Source organism: Bufo bufo, chromosome 4, assembly GCF_905171765.1.
Source record: "Bufo bufo chromosome 4, aBufBuf1.1, whole genome shotgun sequence".
Taxonomy (NCBI): domain Eukaryota; kingdom Metazoa; phylum Chordata; class Amphibia; order Anura; family Bufonidae; genus Bufo; species Bufo bufo.
Genome location: NC_053392.1, coordinates 614038240 through 614062287, shown reverse-complemented (window position 1 = coordinate 614062287; position 24048 = coordinate 614038240). Strand labels below are relative to the sequence as shown.

Sequence of the window (24048 nt, the reverse complement as noted above, 5' to 3'; positions counted from 1 at the left end):
TTTTTTTTCCTGCACAAAGAAGTAATAGAAAAAAATGTGGCCATTAAAAAATACAACTTGTTCTGCAAATAAGTCTTTATAAGGGTCCATTCACACATCTGTATGTGTTTTGCGAACCGCACATCGCCGGCACTTGATAGAAAATGCCTAATCTTGTCCGTAATTGCAGACAATAATAGGACATGTTCTATTTTTTTCGGGAACGGAATTTTGGACCCGGAAGTGTGGAACCGCATTTCCGGATCCGCACAGCACATCGTGTGGCCCCATAGAAATGAATGGGTCCGCAATTTCGTTCCGCACAATGCGGAACAGATTTGGGGACGTGTGAATGGAGCCTTAGGCTGTGTAAACGGAAAAGTAAAAAAGTTATAGGACTTCAGAAGGAAGTCGGAGAAGAAAATATGGAAATGACAAATCAAAAAATGTAAGTAAAAAAATTCTGGGTAAAAGAATTCAAAGAATGACTGTAGATTATATATAAGTTGGGGAAACATTATTATTAGTTTCTGCCTATTAAAAATACCCGAATTTATCATAAATTATGTCATAGTGACTTAAGGACCTTTGATGATGTCACAGTCATGTGATCAGTCACATGAGGGGAGGAGTAAAGCAATAAAGGGTTTTCACTGTGCAGCACTTCCTGTCATGTGACCAGTGTGACGTCATCGCAGGTCCTGCAGCCCCAGGAGGTGAGATCTGCAGGTCAGTTATTGGTCTTGGTTCTGGGTTTATTAGAATGGAGCGGTTCTATAGGTGACATATAGCAGGTCCAGCCAGCAGGGGGCAGCACCGGCCATAGAGAGTCTCTGCTCACACAGTCTGGAGGTCAGGAGGGGAGTTCTCCTCAGACATGTCTGCTCTCCCCCTGGAATATTAGGAGACCCCCAGACCCCTGTAAGAGGGGCTGTTCTCCTGGATTAGAGGGGTCTTCCATCACACACTGTTCTGTGATGTCACTAGGATATGGAGTCAGTGTGTGGTCGGTGGGGACAACCTCTTCTAGATGAAGGGGCTGCAGCGCTGTGTCCTCTCCTCACTGTCCCTGCACAGCGGAGGCCGGAGCTCTAATGAGCAGGGACTGTGGAGGAGATTCAGCAGTAAAGCAGCTCTGCAGCCCCTCCATTCCCAGGATTAGTGGGGTCCTGATAGAGGCGAGCCCCCACCTACCGCACCTACTGACCCCGGAGCAGAACACCAGCGATTAGAGGAAAGAGGCGACTGACAGGACGAGGACAGGACTTCTCTTTAGCTCTATCCTGACCTGCGCCGATCATGTGGGTCTGTATTATAGAGATCTGCTTCTATCACAACCAGTCAGTACTGACCGTGGCATCTAAGTGGTGAGACTGAGGTAGAAGGCTGCCTGTCAGTGGAAAACTCAAATCCCTAAAAGGGACTAAAGAAAATGCTAAATAAAATATAAAAAAATAAATAAATAAACATTTTCCCCTTGGAAACAAAAAACAAAAACAGAAACAAAAATAATACAAAGTAATATCACCATGTCCATAATAATGTAAACTATAAATTATTGGGGGGCATCTATTAATGTGTTCACGCCAATATTGTGCCATTAAGAACTTGTAGATGTTATGAGCGCCGTATTTGTGCCATAATTTGCTACTTTTTGAGCTTCTCTCCACATTTCTGAAGTGACAACAAAGGGGTGGGACTTAGCAGAGGGGCGGAGTCTCACAGTCTGCCAGATATTCTGTATAACTTATACCGGAATCTGCTGTAGGTTATAGCTGAAGTCTACGTTAGTCCCGAGCATCTGCCTCTTAATAAAGTAGGTGCGTGTTACTCCAGCACAGGGGTATCAAGACCAGCTTATGGGGATGTCACTAGTGATTCATGTCCACCATTGTGTTTGTTTTAATGTGAATTTGATAATCAATAGACGGGCTACACAGGCTAAGTGACAAAAAATATTTACAAAGTGTGAATATATATATATACACTGAACAAAAATATAAACGCAACACTTTCGGTTTTGCTCCCATTTTGCATGAGCTGAACTCAAAGATCTGAAACATTTTCTACAGACACAAAGACTCATTACTCTCAAATATTGTTCACCGTCTAAATCTGTGTTAGTGAGCACTTCTCCTTTGCCGAGATGATCCATCCCACCTCACAGGTGCGGCAGATCAAGGTGCTGATTAGACAGCATGAATATTGCACAGGTGTGCCTTAGACTGCCCACAATTAAAGGCCACTCTGAAATGTGCACAGTTTTGCCTTACTGGGGAAGGTCAGAAAACCAGTCAGTATCTGGTGTGACCACCATTTGCCTCACGCAGTGCAACACATCTCCGTGGCATAGAGTTGATCAGGTTGTGGATTGTGGAATGTAAGTCCTCTCCTCTTCTGTGCAAAGTTGCAGAATATTGGCAGGAACTGGAACACGCTGTCGTATACGCCGATCCAGAGCATCCCAAACATGCTCAATGGGTGACATGTCCGGTGAGTATGCTGGCCCTGCAAGAACTGGGATGTTTGTGCACAAAGCTTTGTACCTTTTAGCCCCACATCCTAAAGACGTCCAGTGTGGAGTACTGACGTCCAATGAGTTACCCACTCTGGAATGTGACCTTCACAGCTCAGTGGGGAGTTTGTATTTGTTATCTGACTATCCATAACTCACTAGATTATAAAGAATATAGAAGGTGATACAATAATTAATGGGGACAGAACCAATCAATACTAAAGTAAGTAAAATACTCTTACAGCACAGTGTTACTTAAGGTCTTGTTCACATCAGAGTTGTGTTTTGCGTATTTCTGTTCCTGTCAGAGGAAATTATCCACTTTAGGCCTCATGCACACGACCGTTACGTTTTTTGCGGTCCGCAAAACACGGAAGCCGCCTGTGTGCTTTCCGCAATTTGCAGAACGGATCAGGCGTGCCATTGTAGAAATGCCTATTCTTGTCTGCAAAACGGAAAAGAATAGGACATGTTATATTTTTTCCGCGGGGCCACAGAACGGAGCAACGGATGCGGACCACAACATCGGTCGTGTGCATGAGGCCTAAATCCAAATGTGACTTTTCTCTCAATCCTTCTTGATTCCCACCGGTTTCTTAGGTACAGGACTCTTATGTTTAAAGATGATGGTTTTATCCATCAATGACCCACCAAAGATGGAGAAGGATAGAGACCACATGGCTGGAAGGATATTAGACCTCACCCTGGAGATCATCTCCTTGATAACTGGAGAGGTGAGAGTCTCACATGACATCACTCTTATCTCTAGTAATGAACCAGGGAAATGTCTGGAAAGGTGAAGGATTCTTAGAATCTCTGTAGTGATCGGCGTCTCCCCATACACAGGATTACACAGTAGTGAAGAAGTCGTCTGGTGAGTGTGTGACACCCCGTGTGTCAGGAGGATGGAGCAGGACCCAGAGCCCCATCACCGAGCCTCCACCTCATTCCCTGATACATGAGCAGAAGATCCTAGAACTTACCACCAGGATCACTGAGCTGCTGAGAGGAGAGGTGAGCGCTGCTGGGAATGCTGGGACATTATACAATAACGCCAAGGGAGGGGTCTGGTAATGACTGTGTCCTTGTGTTGTCAGGTTCCTATAAGGTGTCAGGATGTCGCTGTCTATTTCTCCATGGAGGAGTGGGAGTATTTAGAAGAACACAAGGATCTGTACAAGGACGTCATGATGGAGAATCAGCAGTCCCTGACATCACCAGGTAAGAGGAGACCTTCCATGACTGTAGAGAAGAGAACAGTTTTGAGAGTTAGCGTTACAGAAGTGGATGTAGATCCACTGTGCCATTGAACAGATTTGGCTTGGGGCTACTCCAAAGAGAGTTATATGAGTGGACCCCCTGCTTTTCACACTTTTTATTCATTTGGACTGTGAGGGAACCACCAGGCCATCTCCTCTTGGATCCGTTTCTGTTCAGTGGCTGCTCATCCAGAGGTATCAAGAGCACCAAAGGATCAGACAGAAGCATAAGCAGGAAACATGCCAACGTCAGGGCAGGAAGTAAACAGTTCAAAGGTCAGGCAGCAAAGTGTTAAATCCTGTTAACAGGAAGAAATCGATAAATGACAAATGAGCAGAGGAATGGTTCACCCTCATAGGAAACTAGCAACTAGTACCTAATGCTCAGGCACCTTTCCTGAAATAACCCAGGCTAACAATAGGCTGGACAGATTAGGACGAACACATGCTGGACCTTAAAGGGGTTCTCTGGGAATTAAAAAAATGAAAATACCTAAATATTACTTTATTATAAATATATTCCCAAATATCTTTCATTAGTTTTAATGGCTCGTTTTGTCTGGGGAGCAGTCATTAGGAGAAATAAAATGGCTGCCGTCCTATTAGTATACACAAAACCTGAGTCCTAATCACCTAGCAGGACACAGCCACATCCCCACCTCCTCTCTGTACTTCATGTCTCCTCATGAACTCCATTCCTACAGAGATTCAGCTGCAGATCATATTAAACTGTATTCAGGACCAGAATCCCTGACAAGCAAAGCAAAGAGGAGGACGAGGCAGCTCTTTACCTCAGTGCTCTGAAGTACCTTGTCCTCCTGTGTGATTAGGACAGGTTTTGTGTGTACTAATAGGATGGCGGCCATTTTATTTCTCCTAATTATTGCTCCCTAGAGAAAACGAGCCATTACAACTAATTAAAGGTATTTAGGAATAGATTTATAATAAAGTATTAGTTACGTATTTTCATTTTTCCTAATTCCTGGAGAACCCCTTTAAAGAGCCGGAGGAAGCTCACACTCTCCGGGCAGACAGAGGCACTACAGGCAAAGTGTGGAAAGGACAGAGCAGCATGGACTGCCAAAACCTAGGAGTGGGGAATCTGGTAAGCGTTCTGGCCTTCTGGGAACAGCGGGAAGTCAGCGTTCACGGATCACCAGCTTCACAGTAGATTTAACCATCATCACATCCTTAAATGTAGACAATATATTGTGTTTTTCCGATAGATGGATCCACAAAGAGAAATCCACCAGAGAGATGTCCCAGTCCTCTGTATTCCCAGGACTGTCCAGAGGAAAAGCAGAATATCCCACTGGATCATCAGGTAGATGAAGCTGAGGTTTCTACAAATCCTCTATAGACTGATGTAATGGAGCTTTCTACTGACCTCCCCCAGCAGTGGAGTATACTGTACGCTCCATCTACTGACCTCCCCCAGCAGCAGTGGAGTATACTGTACGCTCCATCTACTGACCTCCCCCAGCAGTGGAGTATACTGTACGCTCCGTCTACTGACCTCCCCCAGCAGTGGAGTATACTGTACGCTCCATCTACTGACCTCCCCCAGCAGCAGTGGAGTATACTGTACGCTCCATCTACTGACCTCCCCCAGCAGCAGTGGAGTATACTGTACGCTCCATCTACTGACCTCCCCCAGCAGTAGTGAAGTATACTGTACGCTCCGTCTACTGACCTCCCCCAGCAGCAGTGGAGTATACTGTACGCTCCATCTACTGACCTCCCCCAGCAGTGGAGTATACTGTACGCTCCGTCTACTGACCTCCCCCAGCAGTGGAGTATACTGTACGCTCCATCTACTGACCTCCCCCAGCAGTGGAGTATACTGTACGCTCTATCTACTGACCTCCCCCAGCAGTGGAGTATACTGTACGCTCCATCTACTGACCTCCCCCAGCAGTGGAGTATACTGTACGCTCCATCTACTGACCTCCCCCAGCAGTGGAGTATACTGTACGCTCTATCTACTGACCTCCCCCAGCAGTGGAGTATACTGTACGCTCCATCTACTGACCTCCCCCAGCAGTGGAGTATACTGTACGCTCCATCTACTGACCTCCCCCAGCAGTGGAGTATACTGTACGCTCCATCTACTGACCTCCCCCAGCAGTGGAGTATACTGTACGCTCCATCTACTGACCTCCCCCAGCAGTGGAGTATACTGTACGCTCTATCTACTGACCTCCCCCAGCAGTGGAGTATACTGTACGCTCCATCTACTGACCTCCCCCAGCAGCAGTGGAGTATACTGTACGCTCCATCTACTGACCTCCCCCAGCAGCAGTGGAGTATACTGTACGCTCCATCTACTGACCTCCCCCAGCAGCAGTGGAGTATACTGTACGCTCCGTCTACTGACCTCCCCCAGCAGCAGTGGAGTATACTGTACGCTCCGTCTACTGACCTCCCCCAGCAGTGGAGTATACTGTACGCTCCGTCTACTGACCTCCCCCAGCAGTGGAGTATACTGTACGCTCCGTCTACTGACCTCCCCCAGCAGCAGTGGAGTATACTGTACGCTCCGTCTACTGACCTCCCCCAGCAGTGGAGTATACTGTACGCTCCGTCTACTGACCTCCCCCAGCAGCAGTGGAGTATACTGTACGCTCCGTCTACTGACCTCCTCCAGCAGCAGTGGAGTATACTGTACGCTCCATCTACTGACCTCCCCCAGCAGCAGTGGAGTATACTGTACGCTCCATCTACTGACCTCCCCCAGCAGCAGTGGAGTATACTGTACGCTCCATCTACTGACCTCCCCCAGCAGTGGAGTATACTGTACACTTCATCTACTGACCTCCCCCAGCAGCAGTGGAGTATACTGTACGCTCCATCTACTGACCTCCCCCAGCAGTGGAGTATACTGTACGCTCCATCTACTGACCTCCCCCAGCAGTGGAGTATACTGTACGCTCCATCTACTGACCTCCCCCAGCAGCAGTGGAGTATACTGTACGCTCCGTCTACTGACCTCCCCCAGCAGCAGTGGAGTATACTGTACGCTCCATCTACTGACCTCCCCCAGCAGTGGAGTATACTGTACGCTCCGTCTACTGACCTCCCCCAGCAGCAGTGGAGTATGCTCCATCTACTGACCTCCCCCAGCAGTGGAGTATACTGTACGCTCCGTCTACTGACCTCCCCCAGCAGCAGTGGAGTATACTGTACGCTCCGTCTACTGACCTCCCCCAGCAGTGGAGTATACTGTACGCTCCGTCTACTGACCTCCCCCAGCAGTGGAGTATACTGTACGCTCCGTCTACTGACCTCCCCCAGCAGTGGAGTATACTGTACGCTCCATCTACTGACCTCCCCCAGCAGCAGTGGAGTATACTGTACGCTCCATCTACTGACCTCCCCCAGCGGTGGAGTATACTGTACGCTCCATCTACTGACCTCCCCCAGCAGCAGTAAAGTATACTGTACGCTCCGTCTACTGACCTCCTCCAGCAGCAGTGGAGTATACTGTACGCTCCGTCTACTGACCTCCCCCAGCAGCAGTGGAGTATACTGTACGCTCCATCTACTGACCTCCCCCAGCAGTGGAGTATACTGTACGCTCCGTCTACTGACCTCCCCCAGCAGCAGTGGAGTATACTGTACGCTCCGTCTACTGACCTCCCCCAGCAGTGGAGTATACTGTACGCTCCATCTACTGACCTCCCCCAGCAGTGGAGTATACTGTACGCTCCGTCTACTGACCTCCCCCAGCAGTGGAGTATACTGTACGCTCCATCTACTGACCTCCCCCAGCAGTGGAGTATACTGTACGCTCCGTCTACTGACCTCCCCCAGCAGTGGAGTATACTGTAGGCTCCATTTTCGTTGTTATTGTTGGTTGCAAAAGGGTCTGGTGTCATAAAAGATGGAGCCCACTTGGGGAGATCCTTCTTCTCAAGGGCAGACTGGTTCATGTCTTCTAGGGGTGTTTGATCTTCACCTGGATATAAGATAAACGCGGGTTCCTTTTACTTTTTTCTCATATCTTTAACATTGAATCTTTGCAGGAAAGTTCAGATGGAACGACGAGTGGACTTGATAAACCTGTATCAGCGTCTGTGAATGGTAAGAGCCTTTGATAAATCTTGTTTGACTGCTGTCAGAGTGTCCTTTTAGGGAGAGTTTAAAGCAGCCCTCGAGTTCACTCGGATGGCCTCCTAATTGTTTGGTGCAATGGTAAACCGGAGAGAATTAACAGACACAGATGTAAGTTCATAACCAGATTTAGTGGGATCCATATTGGAGGTGAGCAGACAAGAGGAGAAGTAGCTAATGAGTGGAGCCTGATTGTGATGTCCATGATGCTTGGGAGAAATAAATCCAAGGGTGCTTTGCATATGACTTACTTTCTGGGTACCTTCAAAGGTAATATATATTGTATTTTGTATGTATTTTTTCCACACTGAAACCAAATACTGATACATTCACTGTTTTCTTATCTGTATATTAATGTTTTGCCTATAATTAATGGACAGCCATCTTGCTGGAGCTGCTGCTCTCTTTAGTCAAGAGTAGTTCAGAGATTTGCTCTACAGCAGCCACATGAACATAGGAAACAGACACATTGACTTCTATGTAAAGGTGATGTGGAGATGTGACCTGTGCATAGATCACTGTGCAGGGAGGGGGAGGTGATGAGCTGTCACCATCACATGAAAACGCAACAATTAATTCAGAAGGCTCAGTTTTAGGAGTTTTGCTGCTATAGACACAACACTATTGTGTGCAAAAGTCCTTCTCGAGTCAGAGTTCTACATAGAGGGCCATGTTCCCTCACAGACAGGTGCCCGCCTCACAGGAGAGACCAGCGGTGCAGGATGTAAACATTCAGTTAGATCAGGGCCTAGTCTTGAGTGGAAAAGTAGATGCATCTAACGATAATAAGAAAAATAAGAGGAGAGAGACCTTGAGAAACCAGCTGGTAAAACTGTCCTAACTAAACCAAACCTGCAGAGCTGAGATGAGACTACTTGTAATGTCAAATAGGTTTCCATATCATGACACCATCAATAAGGAAAATGTAGCACTAAAGACCCATCCAAGACAACTTAAAGGGGTTGTCCAGCTTATTTATATTGAAGACCTATCCCCAGGATAGGTCATCAATATCAGATCAGTAGGGGTCCAATAGCCGGAACCCCCGATCAGCTGTTTGAAGAGAAGTCTGTGCTCCTACAAGTGCTGTCTAACCGTTGCGCTGCCATCTACTCCTGAAATACGCCAAATTTAGGCGTATTTCAGATTAGTAAATTACCCCCTTAATGTATAAACCTTTATAACTAGACTAGTCCTCAAGCAGTGCAGACCAGTATCATAGGAGATGTTGCAGGACACTCAGCAGGAAATCAAGGCCACCTTTATTTGGTAAGACCATCTTTGGGATCTGAAGGACATGTAAGGAATCTAGATCCAGCAAAGTAAGAAATTGCCATCAATGGCCAGGCTGCCAAGATCACAGAAGGAAGATAGCTGAGCCCCACCTATTTCTGAGTAGAAGAGCGAAGTGGAATCCTGAGCGATGAAAGATTCCTTAGTCCAGAAGCAAGTCTAGCAGTAGTTTTAGGGTGACAATATATGGTGGGAAAGATCTTGTGGGATATGGACCTGTGCTCCATTATAGGAAAGGGATTGTTGTTTTTAGGCTTTTTGTACAATCTGTTCTTTAATGGCATAGAACTGTATCCAGCAAATTATATGTCAGAGTCTTGAACCATCTGGGTTAGGAGAGGGGAGAGCCTTGTTAGCTTAGTTCATTTCAATGTGTATATGCAGGGGATGCCCCAATAGGTTGTTGAAGATGGATTGTGAAAAATAGATGAAAATAATTGATCAAAAATAGATTGTTGGAGACTGATTTATCAGATACAAAGATTTTTGTACTGGTTTCTATTCTCTATGTCCTCAAGATGATGCTGAAGTGTGTATGTCCTGTCCCCACTTCATGTATTCCTGGGGACTATGTGGAGTTTGACAGGCAGTTAAACACCTTCCTGCTAGCCAAAAAAAGAGACCGGGTGGAAATATGTTGCTTTATTTACTGGATGTAGGATTAGGGTGAAACTGAGGAACAAATAAGAATATACAGTACAGACCAAAAGTTTGGACACACCTTCTCATTCAAAGAGTTTTCTTTATTTTCATGACTATGAAGGCATCAAAACTATGAATTAACACGTGGAATTATATACATAATAAACAAGTGTGAAACAACTGAAAATATGTCATATTCTAGGTTCTTCAAAGTAGCCACCTTTTGCTTTGATTACTGCTTTGCACACTCTTGGCATTCTCTTGATGAGCTTCAAGAGGTAGTCCCCTGAAATGGTCTTCCAACAGTCTTGAAGGAGTTCCCAGAGATGCTTAGCACTTGTTGGCGCTTTTGCCTTCACTCTGCGGTCCAGCTCACCCCAAACCATCTCGATTGGGTTCAGGTCCGGTGACTGTGGAGGCCAGGTCATCTGGCGCAGCACCCCATCACTCTCCTTCATGGTCAAATAGCCCTTACTTTCAAAGTTTTCCCAATTTTTTGGCTGACTGACCTTCATTTCTTAAAGTAATGATGGGTACTCGTTTTTCTTTACTTAGCTGCTTTTTTCTTGCCATAATACAAATTCTAACAGTCTATTCAGTAGGACTATCAGCTGTGTATCCACCTGACTTCTCCTCAACGCAACTGATGGTCCCAACCCCATTTATAAGGCAAGAAATCCCACTTATTAAACCTGACAGGGCACACCTGTGAAGTGAAAACCATTTCAGGGGACTACCTCTTGAAGCTCATCAAGAGAATGCCAAGAGTGTGCAAAGCAGTAATCAAAGCAAAAGGTGGCTACTTTGAAGAACCTAGAATATGACATATTTTCAGTTGTTTCACACTTGTTTGTTATGTATATAATTCCACATGTGTTAATTCATAGTTTTGATGCCTTCAGTGTGAATCTACAATTTTCATAGTCATGAAAATAAAGAAAACTCTTTGAATGAGAAGGTGTGTCCAAACTTTTGGTCTGTACTGTACATGCCATCATACTACAGCATTACATAAAGTGCAATCATTAATAACATACAGTAGGCTAACATGTTCTAAGCAGGAGCAGAGCCCTGAGTGCCGGGGAGAGCACTGGGAGGAGGAGCACAGTTCTGAGTGCTGGGGAGAGCACTGGGAGCCGGAGCACAGCCCTGAGTGCTGGGGAGAGCACTGGGAGCCGGAGCACAGCCCTGAGTGCCGGGGAGAGCACTGGGAGGAGGAGCACAGCCCTGAGTGATGGGGAGAGCACTGGGAGCAGGAGCACAGCCCTGAGTGCCGGGGAGAGCACTGGGAGCAGGAGCACAGCCCTGAGTGCTGGGGAGAGCACTGGGAGCCGGAGCACAGCCCTGAGTGCCGGGGAGAGCACTGGGAGCAGGAGCACAGCCCTGAGTGCCGGGGAGAGCACTGGGAGCAGGAGCACAGCCCTGAGTGCTGGGGAGAGCACTGGGAGGAGGAGCACAGCCCTGAGTGCCGGGGAGAGTACTGAGCAGAGGAGCACAGCCCTGAGTGCCGGAGAGAGTACTGGGAGAAGGAGCATGGCCCTGAGTGCCGGAGAGAGTACTGGGAGAAGGAGCATGGCCCTGAGTGCTGGGGAGAGCACTGGGAGCAGGAGCACAGCCCTGAGTGCTGGGGAGAGCACTGGGAGCCGGAGCACAGCCCTGAGTGCCGGGGAGAGCACTGGGAGGAGGAGCACAGCCCTGAGTGATGGGGAGAGCACTGGGAGGAGGAGCACAGCCCTGAGTGCCGGGGAGAGCACTGGGAGCAGGAGCACAGCCCTGAGTGCTGGGGAGAGCACTGGGAGGAGGAGCACAGCCCTGAGTGCCGGGGAGAGCACTGGGAGGAGGAGCACAGCCCTGAGTGCTGGGGAGAGCACTGGGAGCAGGAGCACAGCCCTGAGTGCCGGGGAGAGCACTGGGAGCAGGAGCACAGCCCTGAGTGCCGGGGAGAGCACTGAGCAGAGGAGCACAGCCCTGAGTGCCGGGGAGAGTACTGAGCAGAGGAGCACAGCCCTGAGTGCCGGAGAGAGTACTGGGAGAAGGAGCACAGCCCTGAGTGCCTGGGCTTAGGCAGAAAGTGGAGGGGGGAGGGCTGCTTTACGTGCTGCTTTCTCCTGAATGGTAGCAGCTAGAAACATGCAACTGGTCTTGTTTGAAAGCTGACATTCCAGACCAGAGCTAAAATCCTGTTAGAAATCAAATCGGGAATAATAGTGGGTAAAATCTGCTTTTATTTTTACTTTTTTAGCTGTATTCACTGAATCCCGATTTCTATCAGTGATATCTTCCCCTGTACTGAACAGATTGCTGTCATTCTGGTATTGTCTGAAAGCTTGCAATGTCAGTTTTCAAACAATATCTCTAGCTGGTACCAAACGAGAGATATCAGCAGCTAAAGCAGCCCCCCCCCCCCTTCCCTGACAGTGTGGAGTAGAATGAGGGAGCAGCTGCAGAGCTGACAGGTGACTATTAAGAGGCTAAAACAAATGCTTTCTTACTGATTTCATGTAATTGCAGGGCTTGTCTCTGGTTAGCTGTATGTGAGAGGATACACACTGCTCTGGAGTAGTGGGGGAGTATATCTGCATTCTGATTTGTCCTGCTAGTTCATGTGAGGGAAATACAGGATGGCCTCAAGGACCAAGCAAAGATCACCACAGGAAGTGCAGCCATCTTAGGAAGATGCTGGTATAGAGGTGCAGAACAATAAGGTTGCTGAGGGCTGAATACAGACATCAGAAAGGTAAAATTAACTGAAAAATAAAGCTTCATGAATATCTTCCCTTCAGCATCACATCTGTTAGGAATTTCATTGTTGGTAGTGAAATGTCAGTTGCACTTTAACCAACGGACTACGCTTATCCAGATGAGTTTCATGAAGTTTCTTAATTAGTCAGCATGCATATCCCTATCAGAAACTCATGACCTCTCCTCTGCCCCATCACATTTCCAATGAGCCAGGTATTGTCCTGTACGTGGTCGTACTCTCTTGGAATCTACAATTTTAGTGACCTTGTACTCCAGCTCTCCCTGCACCTCATCTGGAGGAATGAGAGAAGTGACACATTGTTTGAGTAAAGATCTATGGAACATGTCATGATTTTTAATTGAATCTGGTAACACAGGATTAATGACTTAAGCACTTCATAAGGGTCAATAAATTGGGGAGAGAATTTATGAAATGCACTTTTAACCATTTCAGGACCAAGCCATTTTTCACCCTTCTGCCCAGGCCATTTTTAGCAAATCTGACATGTCACTTTAGGTGGTAATAACTTCCAGGCCATTCTGAGTTTGTTTTCTCGACACATATTGTACTTCATGACAGTGGTAAAATTAAGTAAAAAAATTCCATTTTTATTTAGAATTTTTTTTACCAAAATTTGGAAAAATTAGCAAATTTCAATTTCTCAACTTTTATAATAGATAGTAATAACTCCAAAAATAGTTATTACTTTACATTCCCCATATGTCTACTTCATGTTTGGATCATTTTGTGCAGGGCTCGACAAATCCCAGGTCGCCATGGCGATCAGGAATTTTGTCCTGACGCCTGGGTATTTGCCCTCACATGGCTGCCCCCAGTAATCCGGGGTGCTCCCGGCACTCCGCCGCCTCTACGTGGACTTCTCGGACAGTCTGGCAGGGAAGGAGTTACACTAATCCGCCCTGCCCGCTTACATCGGAGCAATGGGGAAGAGACATCAGCTTCTCTAGTGGGCGTTCCTTTTCCCTGGCTGTAGCGCTGTCCAGTCGCAGCGCATGGAGAAGGAACGCCCACGAGAGAAGCTGATTTGTCCTCCCCATTGCTTTGATAGTAATTAGTATATGGAGCAGGATACAGTAATGGGGCACAACGGGCGAACGGAGCGGCGCCCAGAAATAATAGTAAGTCCTGGGACATCTCTGGGCGCCGCTCTGTGTAGCCTGCTACTTAAATTCTGGACCCATATAAGGTCGTCTTTAACACATAATGCAGGAGGCAGGTGTCGGCAGCAGAATCACATAGCCGGCACCCTGCCTCTGACAGGGAGCTGCGATCAGCGACAGTTAACCCCTCAGGTGTGGCACTTGAGGGGTTAACTGCCGCTGATCTGCTGCCAGTACCTGCCTCCTGTATTAAGGGTTAATTAACATTGGTGGCGCAGTGCTCTTCCCCCCCCCCACCCCATTAAAATCATTGGTGGCACAGTGCGCCCGCCCCTCTCAACCCCCCAGTATTAAAATTATTGGTGGCAGTGGCCACAGGGTCCCCTCCCCTTCTCATTGGTGGCAGTGGCCACAGGGTCCCCTCCTCTTCATTGGTGGCAGTGGCAGCTTCTGATCGGAGCCCCAGCTGTGTAATCCTGGGGCTCGGATCGGTTACCATGGCAGCCAGGACGCTACTGAAGTCCTGGCTGCCATAGTCATCTTCCTGCTGCCCTGTGCACAAAGCACAGGGCAGCAGGGAAAGTGTGAGGTCCCATTCACCCTAATAGAGCTCTATTAGGGTGAATAGGACAAGGGATTAAAAGATCCCAGGTTCTGGCCCCTAAGGGGGAAAATAGTTATTAACCACCTCCCGTCCGCCCATAGACTAAAAACGTCCAGGAGGTAGTTCTCTATTTCTGAATAGACGTTCCAGAACATCTATTCAGAAACTGCAGCGGCACGCTAATCGTGCAGCTGCTGATCGGGTTGCCCGCTGTCAGTGACAGCAGGGCAACCCAGAGAGAAGGCAGGGACAGTGCCCAGGTGTCCCTGCCTTCTGGATTGCTGCATACACAGCGCTCACCGAGCGCTGTGTATGTAGAGCAGGAAGTGCTATGCACTTCCTGTTCCGGCCTGGTGGTCATGTGACCGCTGGGACCGGAGAGTGCAGGAGCTGTGTGAGGTCTTTCAGAGACGTTGATCAGCCCTGCTCTGAGACTGTACAGCGCTGTATTGTGCTGTACAGCCTCTCTGGGGGGGGGGGGGGGTGTATTTCTCCTGTAACTGGGGCTACTATGTCAGCCCTAGTTACAGGAGAAATCAACAGTGGAAGAAAAGAAAAAAAGTGAAGTAAATGTCCCCCAGAGGTCTTGTATGACCTTATGGGGGACAAAAAGTGTAAAATAAAAAATATTTAAAAAAAAGGTTTCACATGTAAAAAAAAAATTCCCCAAGTAAGGAATAAAAAAAAAAGTTGGTTGTTTACTGGTTGTCTCCTGACGAACCTTATCCATAAGGGGAAACGCGTCGAGACGAGAACCATTCATTTAGACAATCATCTTGTATATTTTGGATTATATTGAATGACCCAGGCATCCATAAGGGTCCGTATTTGTCGAAAGGGTGTTTTAAGGACAGATAGGTTAGGCACAGGGACAGAGTGCTCCCACCATCTGGGTGCATCTCTGGGCAGAGAATAGATAAGGGATACCCTAGGGATATACTAGGGACCCCTATGGCCTTGCCCCCACATCTTCTGGTCCTGAATAAGCCCCTTATTGTCTGTCTGTCTGTATGTATATTAGTCCCTGTGTGAGGGGCTCATTGTGATTTTTTTAGTATTTCTACATTAAAACTCACCTATATGCTCCTTAGTTTGGGATTAAGCCATTCGGTCGTTTATTTATAATTTCCAGCTTTCTGCAAATTCATCCGTGACAAATACACCTTTTTGATTGCTTAGTGTTGCACTTTTAGGCCTCTTTCAGACGGGCGTTGCGGGAAAAGGTGCGGGATGCGTTACGGGAACACATTGTAAACATTGTAATGCGTTTTGCACTCGCGTGAGAAAAATCGCGCATGTTTGGTACCCAAGGTTATAAGGGAAAATAATAGCATTCTGAATACAGAATGCATAGTTAAATAGCGCTGGAGGGGTTAATTTTTTTTTTATTTAACTCACCTTAGTCCACTTGCTCGCGGAGCTCGGCATCTCCTTCTGTCTCCTTTGCTGAACAGGACCTGTGGTGACGTCACTGCGGTCATCACATGGTCCACCACCATGGTAAAAGATCATGTGATGGCTCATGTGATGACCGGAGTGACGTCACCACAGGTCATTTTCCTGTAATGAATGCGCTCACCACAGGTCCTGTTCAGCAAAGGATACAGCAGGAGATGCCGGGCTCTGCGATCAAGTGGATTAAGGTGAGTTAAATTATTTATTAATTTTTTTTAACCCCTCCAGCGCTATTTTACTATGCATTCTGTATTCAGAATGCTATTATTTTCCCTTATAACCATGTTATAAGGGAAAATAATAATGATCGGGTCTCCATCCCGATCGTCTTCTAGCAACCGTGCGTGAAAATCGCACCGCATCCGCACTTGCTTGCGGATGCTTGCGATGTTCACGCAACCCCATTGATTTCTATGGGGCCTGCGTTACGTGAAAAACGCAGAATATAGAGCATTCTGCGATTTTCACGCAACGCAGAACTGATGCGTGAAAATCACCGCTCATGTGAACAGCCACATAGAAATGAATGGGTCGGTATTCAGTGCGGGTGCAATGCGTTGAACTCACGCATCGCATCCTCGCGGAATACTCGCCCGTGTGAAAGGGGCCTTAGTGATTTAAGGTGACAAAAAATGTTTTTTTAGCACAGTTTTTATTTTATTTTTTTGACGTTGTTCACCTGAGTTAGGTCATGTGATATTTTTATAGAGCAGGTCGTTACAGACGTGCCAATAACTTATAGGTACACTTTTTTAAATTTATTTAAGTTTTACACATTAATATCATTTTTGAAACAAAGAAAAAATCATGTTTTAGTGTCTCCATAGTCTGAGAGCCCTAGATTTTTTTAATTTTTATGCGATTGTCTTAGGTAGGGGCTCATTTTTTGTGGGATGAGGTGACTGTTAGATTGGTATGATTTTGGGGGGCATACACCTTTTTGATCGCTTGCTGTTGCACTTTTAGTGATGTGAGGTGACAAAAAATGTTTATTTTAGCACAGTCTTTATTTTTATTTTTTGACGTTCACCTGAGGGGTTAGGTCATGTGATATTTTTATGGAGCCGGTCGATACGGACGCGGCGATACCTAATATTTCAACTTTTCTTTTTTCCCTATTTTTTACAATTTTTATTTATTTTATTTTTTGGGGGAAAAGGACGCTTTTTTTTTTTTTACTTAAAACTTTTTTCTTATTGTCATGCATTGGCTGTAAGTGTATTACACATCAGTAGAGAGGAATATCTAATATATTTCTGACAGCTGAAAATGATTTTCTTCAGTCAGAAAGGATATTTTCGTCTTTTGACTGTTGCTGTAAATGATTGTTTTTAGTCATTGGACCTTGTTAAAAAATAGTTTGCAGCCTCTTGATTTTTGGTGATTTGTGTATATAGTGAACATTTATTTTCAGGAGGTGTGGTGTATATATTGTTTTGCATGGGCCACACTTTTACCCAATTATGCCAACTTTTATGGAATTTCTATGAAAATTACATATTGAAAGTTCCATTAAGGTGTCTGTGTGTATGATGAGCTGAGTGGCATTTTGACAGTGTGCCAGGAGTCTACTTTAAGAAAATATGAATGTGGGGTTAGTATGATTTTTTTTTTTTTTTATTTAGAATTTACCGGTATGTTTATTTGTATATTTATCCTGGAAAAATTATCCTGGCTTATAGGGATGCAAAATGTCCAAAAAACCCCTGGCAGCAAAAGAGTTAAAGAAAAACACTTTGGACAATATTGAACCCATCAGGTCTGTACTAAAGGAAATGCAGTCAGTGGAAATGCTGTACGTTGTCCTGAAGTGAACTAAACATACACTTTTAGCCCTCCCAATGTGTGGATTGCTGCTAAGGGTTAGTCATGGTGGCCATAACAAGTGACAATCACATCAGCTGGAGTCACAGCCATTTGTACGGGAAGTAATTTATAAGTACTACTTGAGATAGTGAGATACAGTGAATATTCATTTTTCAGTAGATAACTGTAAAGTGTTTTCTCTGACTAAACTGAAATAACCCTACCTACTTGGACAATCCACCCTAAACAGTGGCCCCCAACTGGTCGACGGTCCTTAACTTGGATAAGTGATTGGGACCTGAACTAGAATAAAATAGAAGTCAGATAGGCCAGGTCAGAACCAGAGAATTAATGTCAGAATGAAAAAAAACTATTTTGCTGGACCAAGTTCTTTTGAAAATAGGCAAACGACCAGTAGGATGTGTTCACCTAGGGGTTCATCTCTCTGTGCAACTGCTGCGCCCTATGCTCTTTGACATGACCAGAAGTTATCATGTATTCACTACCTGTCAATCAAAGTGCAGAAGGCATGGCAGCTGTAGAAAGATAAGCCTCTAGGAGTAACAGCAAAAAGTAGCCAAAGAGAAAAGGTTCTAATGTGAGTATGTAAAAGTGCAGAAACCCTCAATAGGGTGCATATTCTGCTCACCTGTTTTTGTTGTGCAAGCCGGGGCACAACTTCAGTGCAGAACAGAAGAGGTTGCTGCAGCTGATACTATCTGGAACCCCAGAGGCAGAAGCCAAGCTGCCTGTGCAGTGGATACAATGCACTGGAAGGGGAAGTTGAATGCGTCTGTCTCACTTTAGTACTGATACAGTCCTGCTCAAAAGTTTAAGACCACTTGAAAAATGGCAAAAAATCATATTTTACATTGTTGGATGTTAACAAGGTTCCAAGTAGAGCTTCAACATGCAACAAGAAGAAATGAGAGTGAGACAAAACATTTTTTGAGCATTCAATTACAGGCTGTTTTTCAGCTGATCAAAAGTTTAGGACCACATGCCTTTAAAAGGCCAAATCTGTGCAAAGATGTGGATTCATTGTCATTTTCTGTCAGGTAGTCACACGTTGTGATGGCAAAGGCAAAAAAACTCTCCCTTTTTGAACGTGGTCGGGTTGTTGAACTGCATAAGCAGGGTCTCTCACAGCGCGCCATCTTAAATGATCCTGAGGGTTATGAAACAAAAAAGTCAAGTGGAAGACCCAAAAAAATTTCATCAGCACTGAGCCGGAGGATCCAATTGGCTGTCCGTCAAGACACTGGACGATCCTCGACCCAAATTAAGGCCCTTACTGGTGCTGACTGCAGCCCCATAACCATCAGACGGCATCTGAGACTGAAGAGCTTCAAAAACAAAAAACGTCTTCAAAGACCTCGTCTCCTTGAACTCCACAGAACTGCTCGTTTGGACTTTGCAAAAGAGCACCAAACATGGGACATTCAAAGGTGGCAGAAAGTTTTATTCTCTGATGAGAAAAAATTTAACCTTGATGGTCCTGATGGTTTCCAACGTTACTGGCATGACAAGCAGATCCCACCTGAGATGTTTTCTACGCGCCACAGTGGAGGGGGTGCCATAATGGTCTGGGGTGCTTTTTCCTTCAGTGGAACAATGGAGCTTCAGGAAGTGCAGGGGCGTCAAACGGCCGCTGGCTATGTCCAGATGTTGCAGAGAGCATTCCTCATGACTGAGGGCCCTCGTCTGTGTGGTAACGACTGGGTTTTTCAACAGGACAACGCTACAGTACACAATGCCCGCAGGACAAGGGACTTCTTCCAGGAGAATAACATCACTCTTTTGGCCCATCCTGCGTGTTCCCCTGATCTAAATCCAATTGAGAACCTTTGGGGATGGATGGCAAGGGAAGTTTACAAAAATGGACAACAGTTCCAGACAGTAGATGGCCTTCGTGCGGCCGTCTTCACCACTTGGAGAAATGTTCCCACTCACCTCATGGAAACGCTTGCATCAAGCATGCCAAAACAAATTTTTGAAGTGATAAACAATAACGGCGTAGCTACTCATTACTGAGTTCATGTTTGGAAGTTGGATTTCTGTTTTAGGGGGGTTTAGTTTTTTTTTTGGAGGTGTGGTCCTAAACTTTTGATCAGCTGAAAAACAGCCTGTTTCAGTTTATTTGTTGTTTTCATTAAATTGAATGCTCAAAAAAAGTTTTGTCTCACTCACATTTCTTCTTGTTGCATGTTGAAGCTCTACTTGGAACCTTGTTAAGATTCAGCCATGCTAAATATGATTTTTTGCCATTTTTCAAGTGGTCTTAAACTTTTGATCAGGACTGTAGCTTGTGGACACAAAACTAGATGATTGATATAAAATATATTGAACACACATTTTGGGGTACACAGAAACCCTTTATGAAGTCCTTGACACCAATCTCCTGTGGACTGTGGGCAAACAGTTTATTTTCAGGCCTGTCCTCAGGGGCCAGATCTTGGTTAGACCTGATCTCAGAGGCCAGATCAGGTGGTGATAACTGAAATATGAAGGCATTTGCCTTAATATTCTTAGACCCTGTCCTGAAAGTGATCACTAAATTAATAGGTGAAAAACTATGCCCATGTAGCCTGTCTGGGATTAAAACATTTAGCTGATTCTAAAAATGTCAAATTCCTGTGGTTGGTTAAGGACCGTTACTTGATGTATAGTTTCCTCCAGAAAGTGATTCCAGTCTTCAAAGGTCCACTTGGTGTCAAGGAGCCCACTCTGTCAGGGAAAATTTGCAATAAAAAACCCCCACATGGTGTGAGACAAGAAGGCATGGCTCTCAGCCCCACCTCAGAGGCATTGACCTTCACCACAATTGGCCTAGTCAGATCAGGCAGGACCAAAACAGGAGCTTCCATGAAACATCTTTTTAGAGATTCAAGAGCTAATATTATCTTTGGCTGCCAATGAAGAAGATCCACCCCCTTCTTAGTCATATCAGTAAGAGGTTTCAATATAACATAAAAAGTTTGATGAACTTATTGTCACGGCTGAGGATGGGGGAAACCCTCAGCCGTGCGATGTCTCTCTGAAGTATAGCTGTTAGGCCAGGACAGGAATCAGGGAGCCGGTCACCTCCTATCACATCCCTAATTCTGACCCTGTCTCCTAGCCGTATGAGCCGACCCTGATGGTGGGAGGGCTCATACACTGGAACCTGTAATTCCTACTAGCCCTCAGGGTGGCCCTGGACTAGGAGCAGGGTAAGATGACCTGTTCCTCCTGGATACGGAGCAACAGGAGTCTCGCTGGCCAAGCTATAAAGGAGAAGGGAAACATATACAGACATATGGCAATGGCAGGTAGTTGAAACTAGTATCACACCTACCTGCCACAGACACACAGCCTGGGACCCGTGCACAAGTGCTGCAGTCCAAAACAACATAGACGGACACAGCACACACTACACATCAGACAGGAACCCAGGACCATACGCTGCAATAACTAAAGAGACACCACTAGACATATAATATAAAAGAACAATAATGTCTAACATAAGTTTAACATCACATAACAACATTTAAACAAGATTTATGACCACAAGGGTGGCCCTCACTGGCAGATGGTATAAGGGACCAGGAGGGTGCCTCCAGCTTACAAACAAGGTTGGAGTACCCCTCAGCTTCAGGTCTCCACTGAGGCTTTATAGCCCAAGTAGCCACACCCACACAGACACACCCAGTGTTCACACACACAGAAGGGAATTAACCCTTCTAACACCAGGGAAGGGAAGACAGCCACTTAAAGGAGAAAGTGTACACATAACAAACCCTGTCCACACCAGAAAAACACAAGGCACACCTAATAAACAGGTTGCCAGGTGCAACCGCATGCAATGACAGCGAGCAGCCTAGCAACCAGTTCCAGCTGCTCTACTGCCACAAACCTAATGTTGCCAGCAGCAACCACAGGTGAGGAAAAATACTTCAGCCCTCAACTGTGATTGACAACAACTCCACACCACAGGCAACTGCATGCGGTTCAGGAGCCACGGCCATACCATGGTCGTGACACTTATGGCAATAGCTAGCGAAGCACAAAAATTGCTGCAGGGCTTTAAGCAAAGAAGTCGGGGCCCAAGGAGTGAGAACAGACAATTTAACTTGATGTTCTAGGAGCTGTGAGGGAACTATTATAATGGGTGAAGACCTAGTAGTTTCGTGATGTTTGACCCTTTTTGCAACGTGCTGTAGCAGTTGTTTGAGACCATGCATTTGGTCTACCAAGGCCCACATTGGATCCATGCCATAAAGGAAAACGCCACAGAGAGAATTTGGTATGACATGTGAATCTGTCACATAAGGTAGGAAATAGTGCATCCCTAAACTTCACCTGCACCACTTCCCCTACCTCCTTGGACAGTATGCCCTAAACGGCGTCCCCCAACTGGTCGGCGTCTCCCAACTGGTCGACGGTCCCTAAACTGGATAAGTGCACAGGATCTAAACTAGAGGGGAAACAGAAGTCAAACAGGACAAGTCAGAAGCAGATGATAAATATCAGAGCCCTATTGATCCAGCTTCCCTGCTCCCTGATAGGCCAACTAGCCCCAGAGCCATATGGGTTGGTAACCAAACGATGCCGGCGATGACGCCATAGTGAGGCGGAGATTTCTGTGGAGGCGCAGGCAGATAAGTACATAACATAACTGTACAAATTTGGGAAAACCATAATCATACTAACCTGCAGAATGAAGGTAACACATTTTTGTGTCATACGGTAAACAGTGCAAATTTTCAAATGCCTTAATCAGAGGTTGAATTGTTGTTGTTTTTTCACATTCCCACCCAGAAAGTGTTCATGAAAATAAATTTATAAGTGGTATGCGCCCTAAGACTGCCAAAAAAAATTGGAATGCAACACTGAAAAAATTATTCATCCTAAATGCCCAGAATAGGTCGGCAGTAAAGGGGTTTAGAAGATATAGAAGCTGAGAATTGAAAAGGATAGGTGTAAGTAAGAAAATAAACTTGTTGCAAAGAGTATGGAGTTGTTGCCCAAGACAATCAACCAAATCACTTCTTTAATTTTCCAAAGCCTGTCTGAAAAATATAGTTGGAATGGGATTGGTTGCCACTAGCATCGGTTTCATAAATTTTTCCTATTTACTTTGTTTCCTAGATTGCTATTGTCTCAAGAAAGCTTGACTGATTAATATAAATAAAGTTTGTTTTGGGAAAGTAAGAACATTTTGTTTTATTTTCCAGGTGAAGACAGGATGACAGTATACCATAAGCATCTCCATTTACCTTCCTATCATGAAGCAGAAGATAACAATACCACAGAAGATGATTGTATAACTCCTAATGTACCCTCATTCCTTCACAGCGAAGATCTCTCTTTCGATACCGCTGGTCACAAGAAACCTTCATCTAGACAATCACTAATTGGCAAAACAAGAACTAATCAGAACCGTGGGAAACATTTTAAAAGGAAATCTAATCTTTCCTTACATGAGAAAAATCACAGAGATAAAAGGTCATTTTCATGCTCAGAATGTGGAAAATCTTTTACCAGGAAATTCTTTTTGGATGGACATCAGAGAACTCACACAGGGGAGAGACCATTTTTATGTTCAGAATGTGGGAAATGTTTTAGTCACAAATCAGATCTTGTGTACCATCTAAGAATCCACTTAGGGGAAAAGTCATTTTTGTGTTTAGAATGTGGGAAATGCTTTAGTCAGAATTCAGATCTTAATAGACATAAGAAATCTCACACAGGGGAGAAGCCATATTTTTGTCCTGAATGTGGGAAGTGTTTTAGTCAGAGTTCAGATCTTCATAGACATCAGCGAGCTCACACAGGGGAGAAGCCATATTCATGTCCTGAATGTGGGAAATGTTTTAGTCAGAAATCACATCTTGTGGAACATCAGAGAACTCACACAGGGGTGAAACCATTTATGTGCCCAGAATGTAGTAAATATTTTACTGTGAAATCAGCTCTTGTAGAACATCTGAGAACTCACACAGGGGAGAAGCCATATTCATGTCCTGAATGTGGAAAGTGTTTTAGTTACAAATCAGCTGTTGTAGAACATCTGAGAACTCACACAGGGGAGAAGCCATATTCATGCCCTGAATGTGGAAAGTGTTTTAGTCACAAATCAAGTCTTACTACACATGGGAGAACTCACACTGAAGAGAAGCCACTATTGGTTAGAAGTACAGGACATAATGGAACTCATACATTCTTACTACAGATGGCAGGATCTCAGTCTGTGAAGCAATTATAGATGCAAGCCATGTCTTGTAAGGTCTGTGTTTTAAGGCTGACAGTAAAATCTCTTTATTCCATGCAAGAAAACATCTGACAGATCAGAATAGAAGTAGTTAACATGTTTTAGACCCAATGGTCCTTACTCATAGCATAATTGGCTACCTTCTCCAAAGACAGTTGCAGCTGTGGAGTTTGACTGGGGCGGCACACCTGTCAAACCATAACACAGGTGTTTTAAGGTGAGCTGAGAGAGGACGGAAACCTCCCATTAAGAACTATGCTATGAG

At 45.4% G+C, this 24048-nt stretch overlaps 1 protein-coding gene across 1 annotated transcript in view; it reads left to right on the top strand.

Moving 5' to 3' along the window:
- The window catches only part of LOC120999669 (zinc finger protein 436-like), a 1002518-nt gene extending 978713 nt beyond the window's left edge, over window positions 1–23805 (top strand). Inside the window, exon 7 of the mRNA XM_040430681.1 lies at window positions 22747–23805. Coding sequence (XP_040286615.1) covers window positions 22747–23777 — 1031 coding nt within the window. The 3' untranslated portion in view covers window positions 23778–23805. The remainder of the gene's footprint in view (window positions 1–22746) is intronic.
- Window positions 23806–24048: the final 243 nt, after the last annotated feature.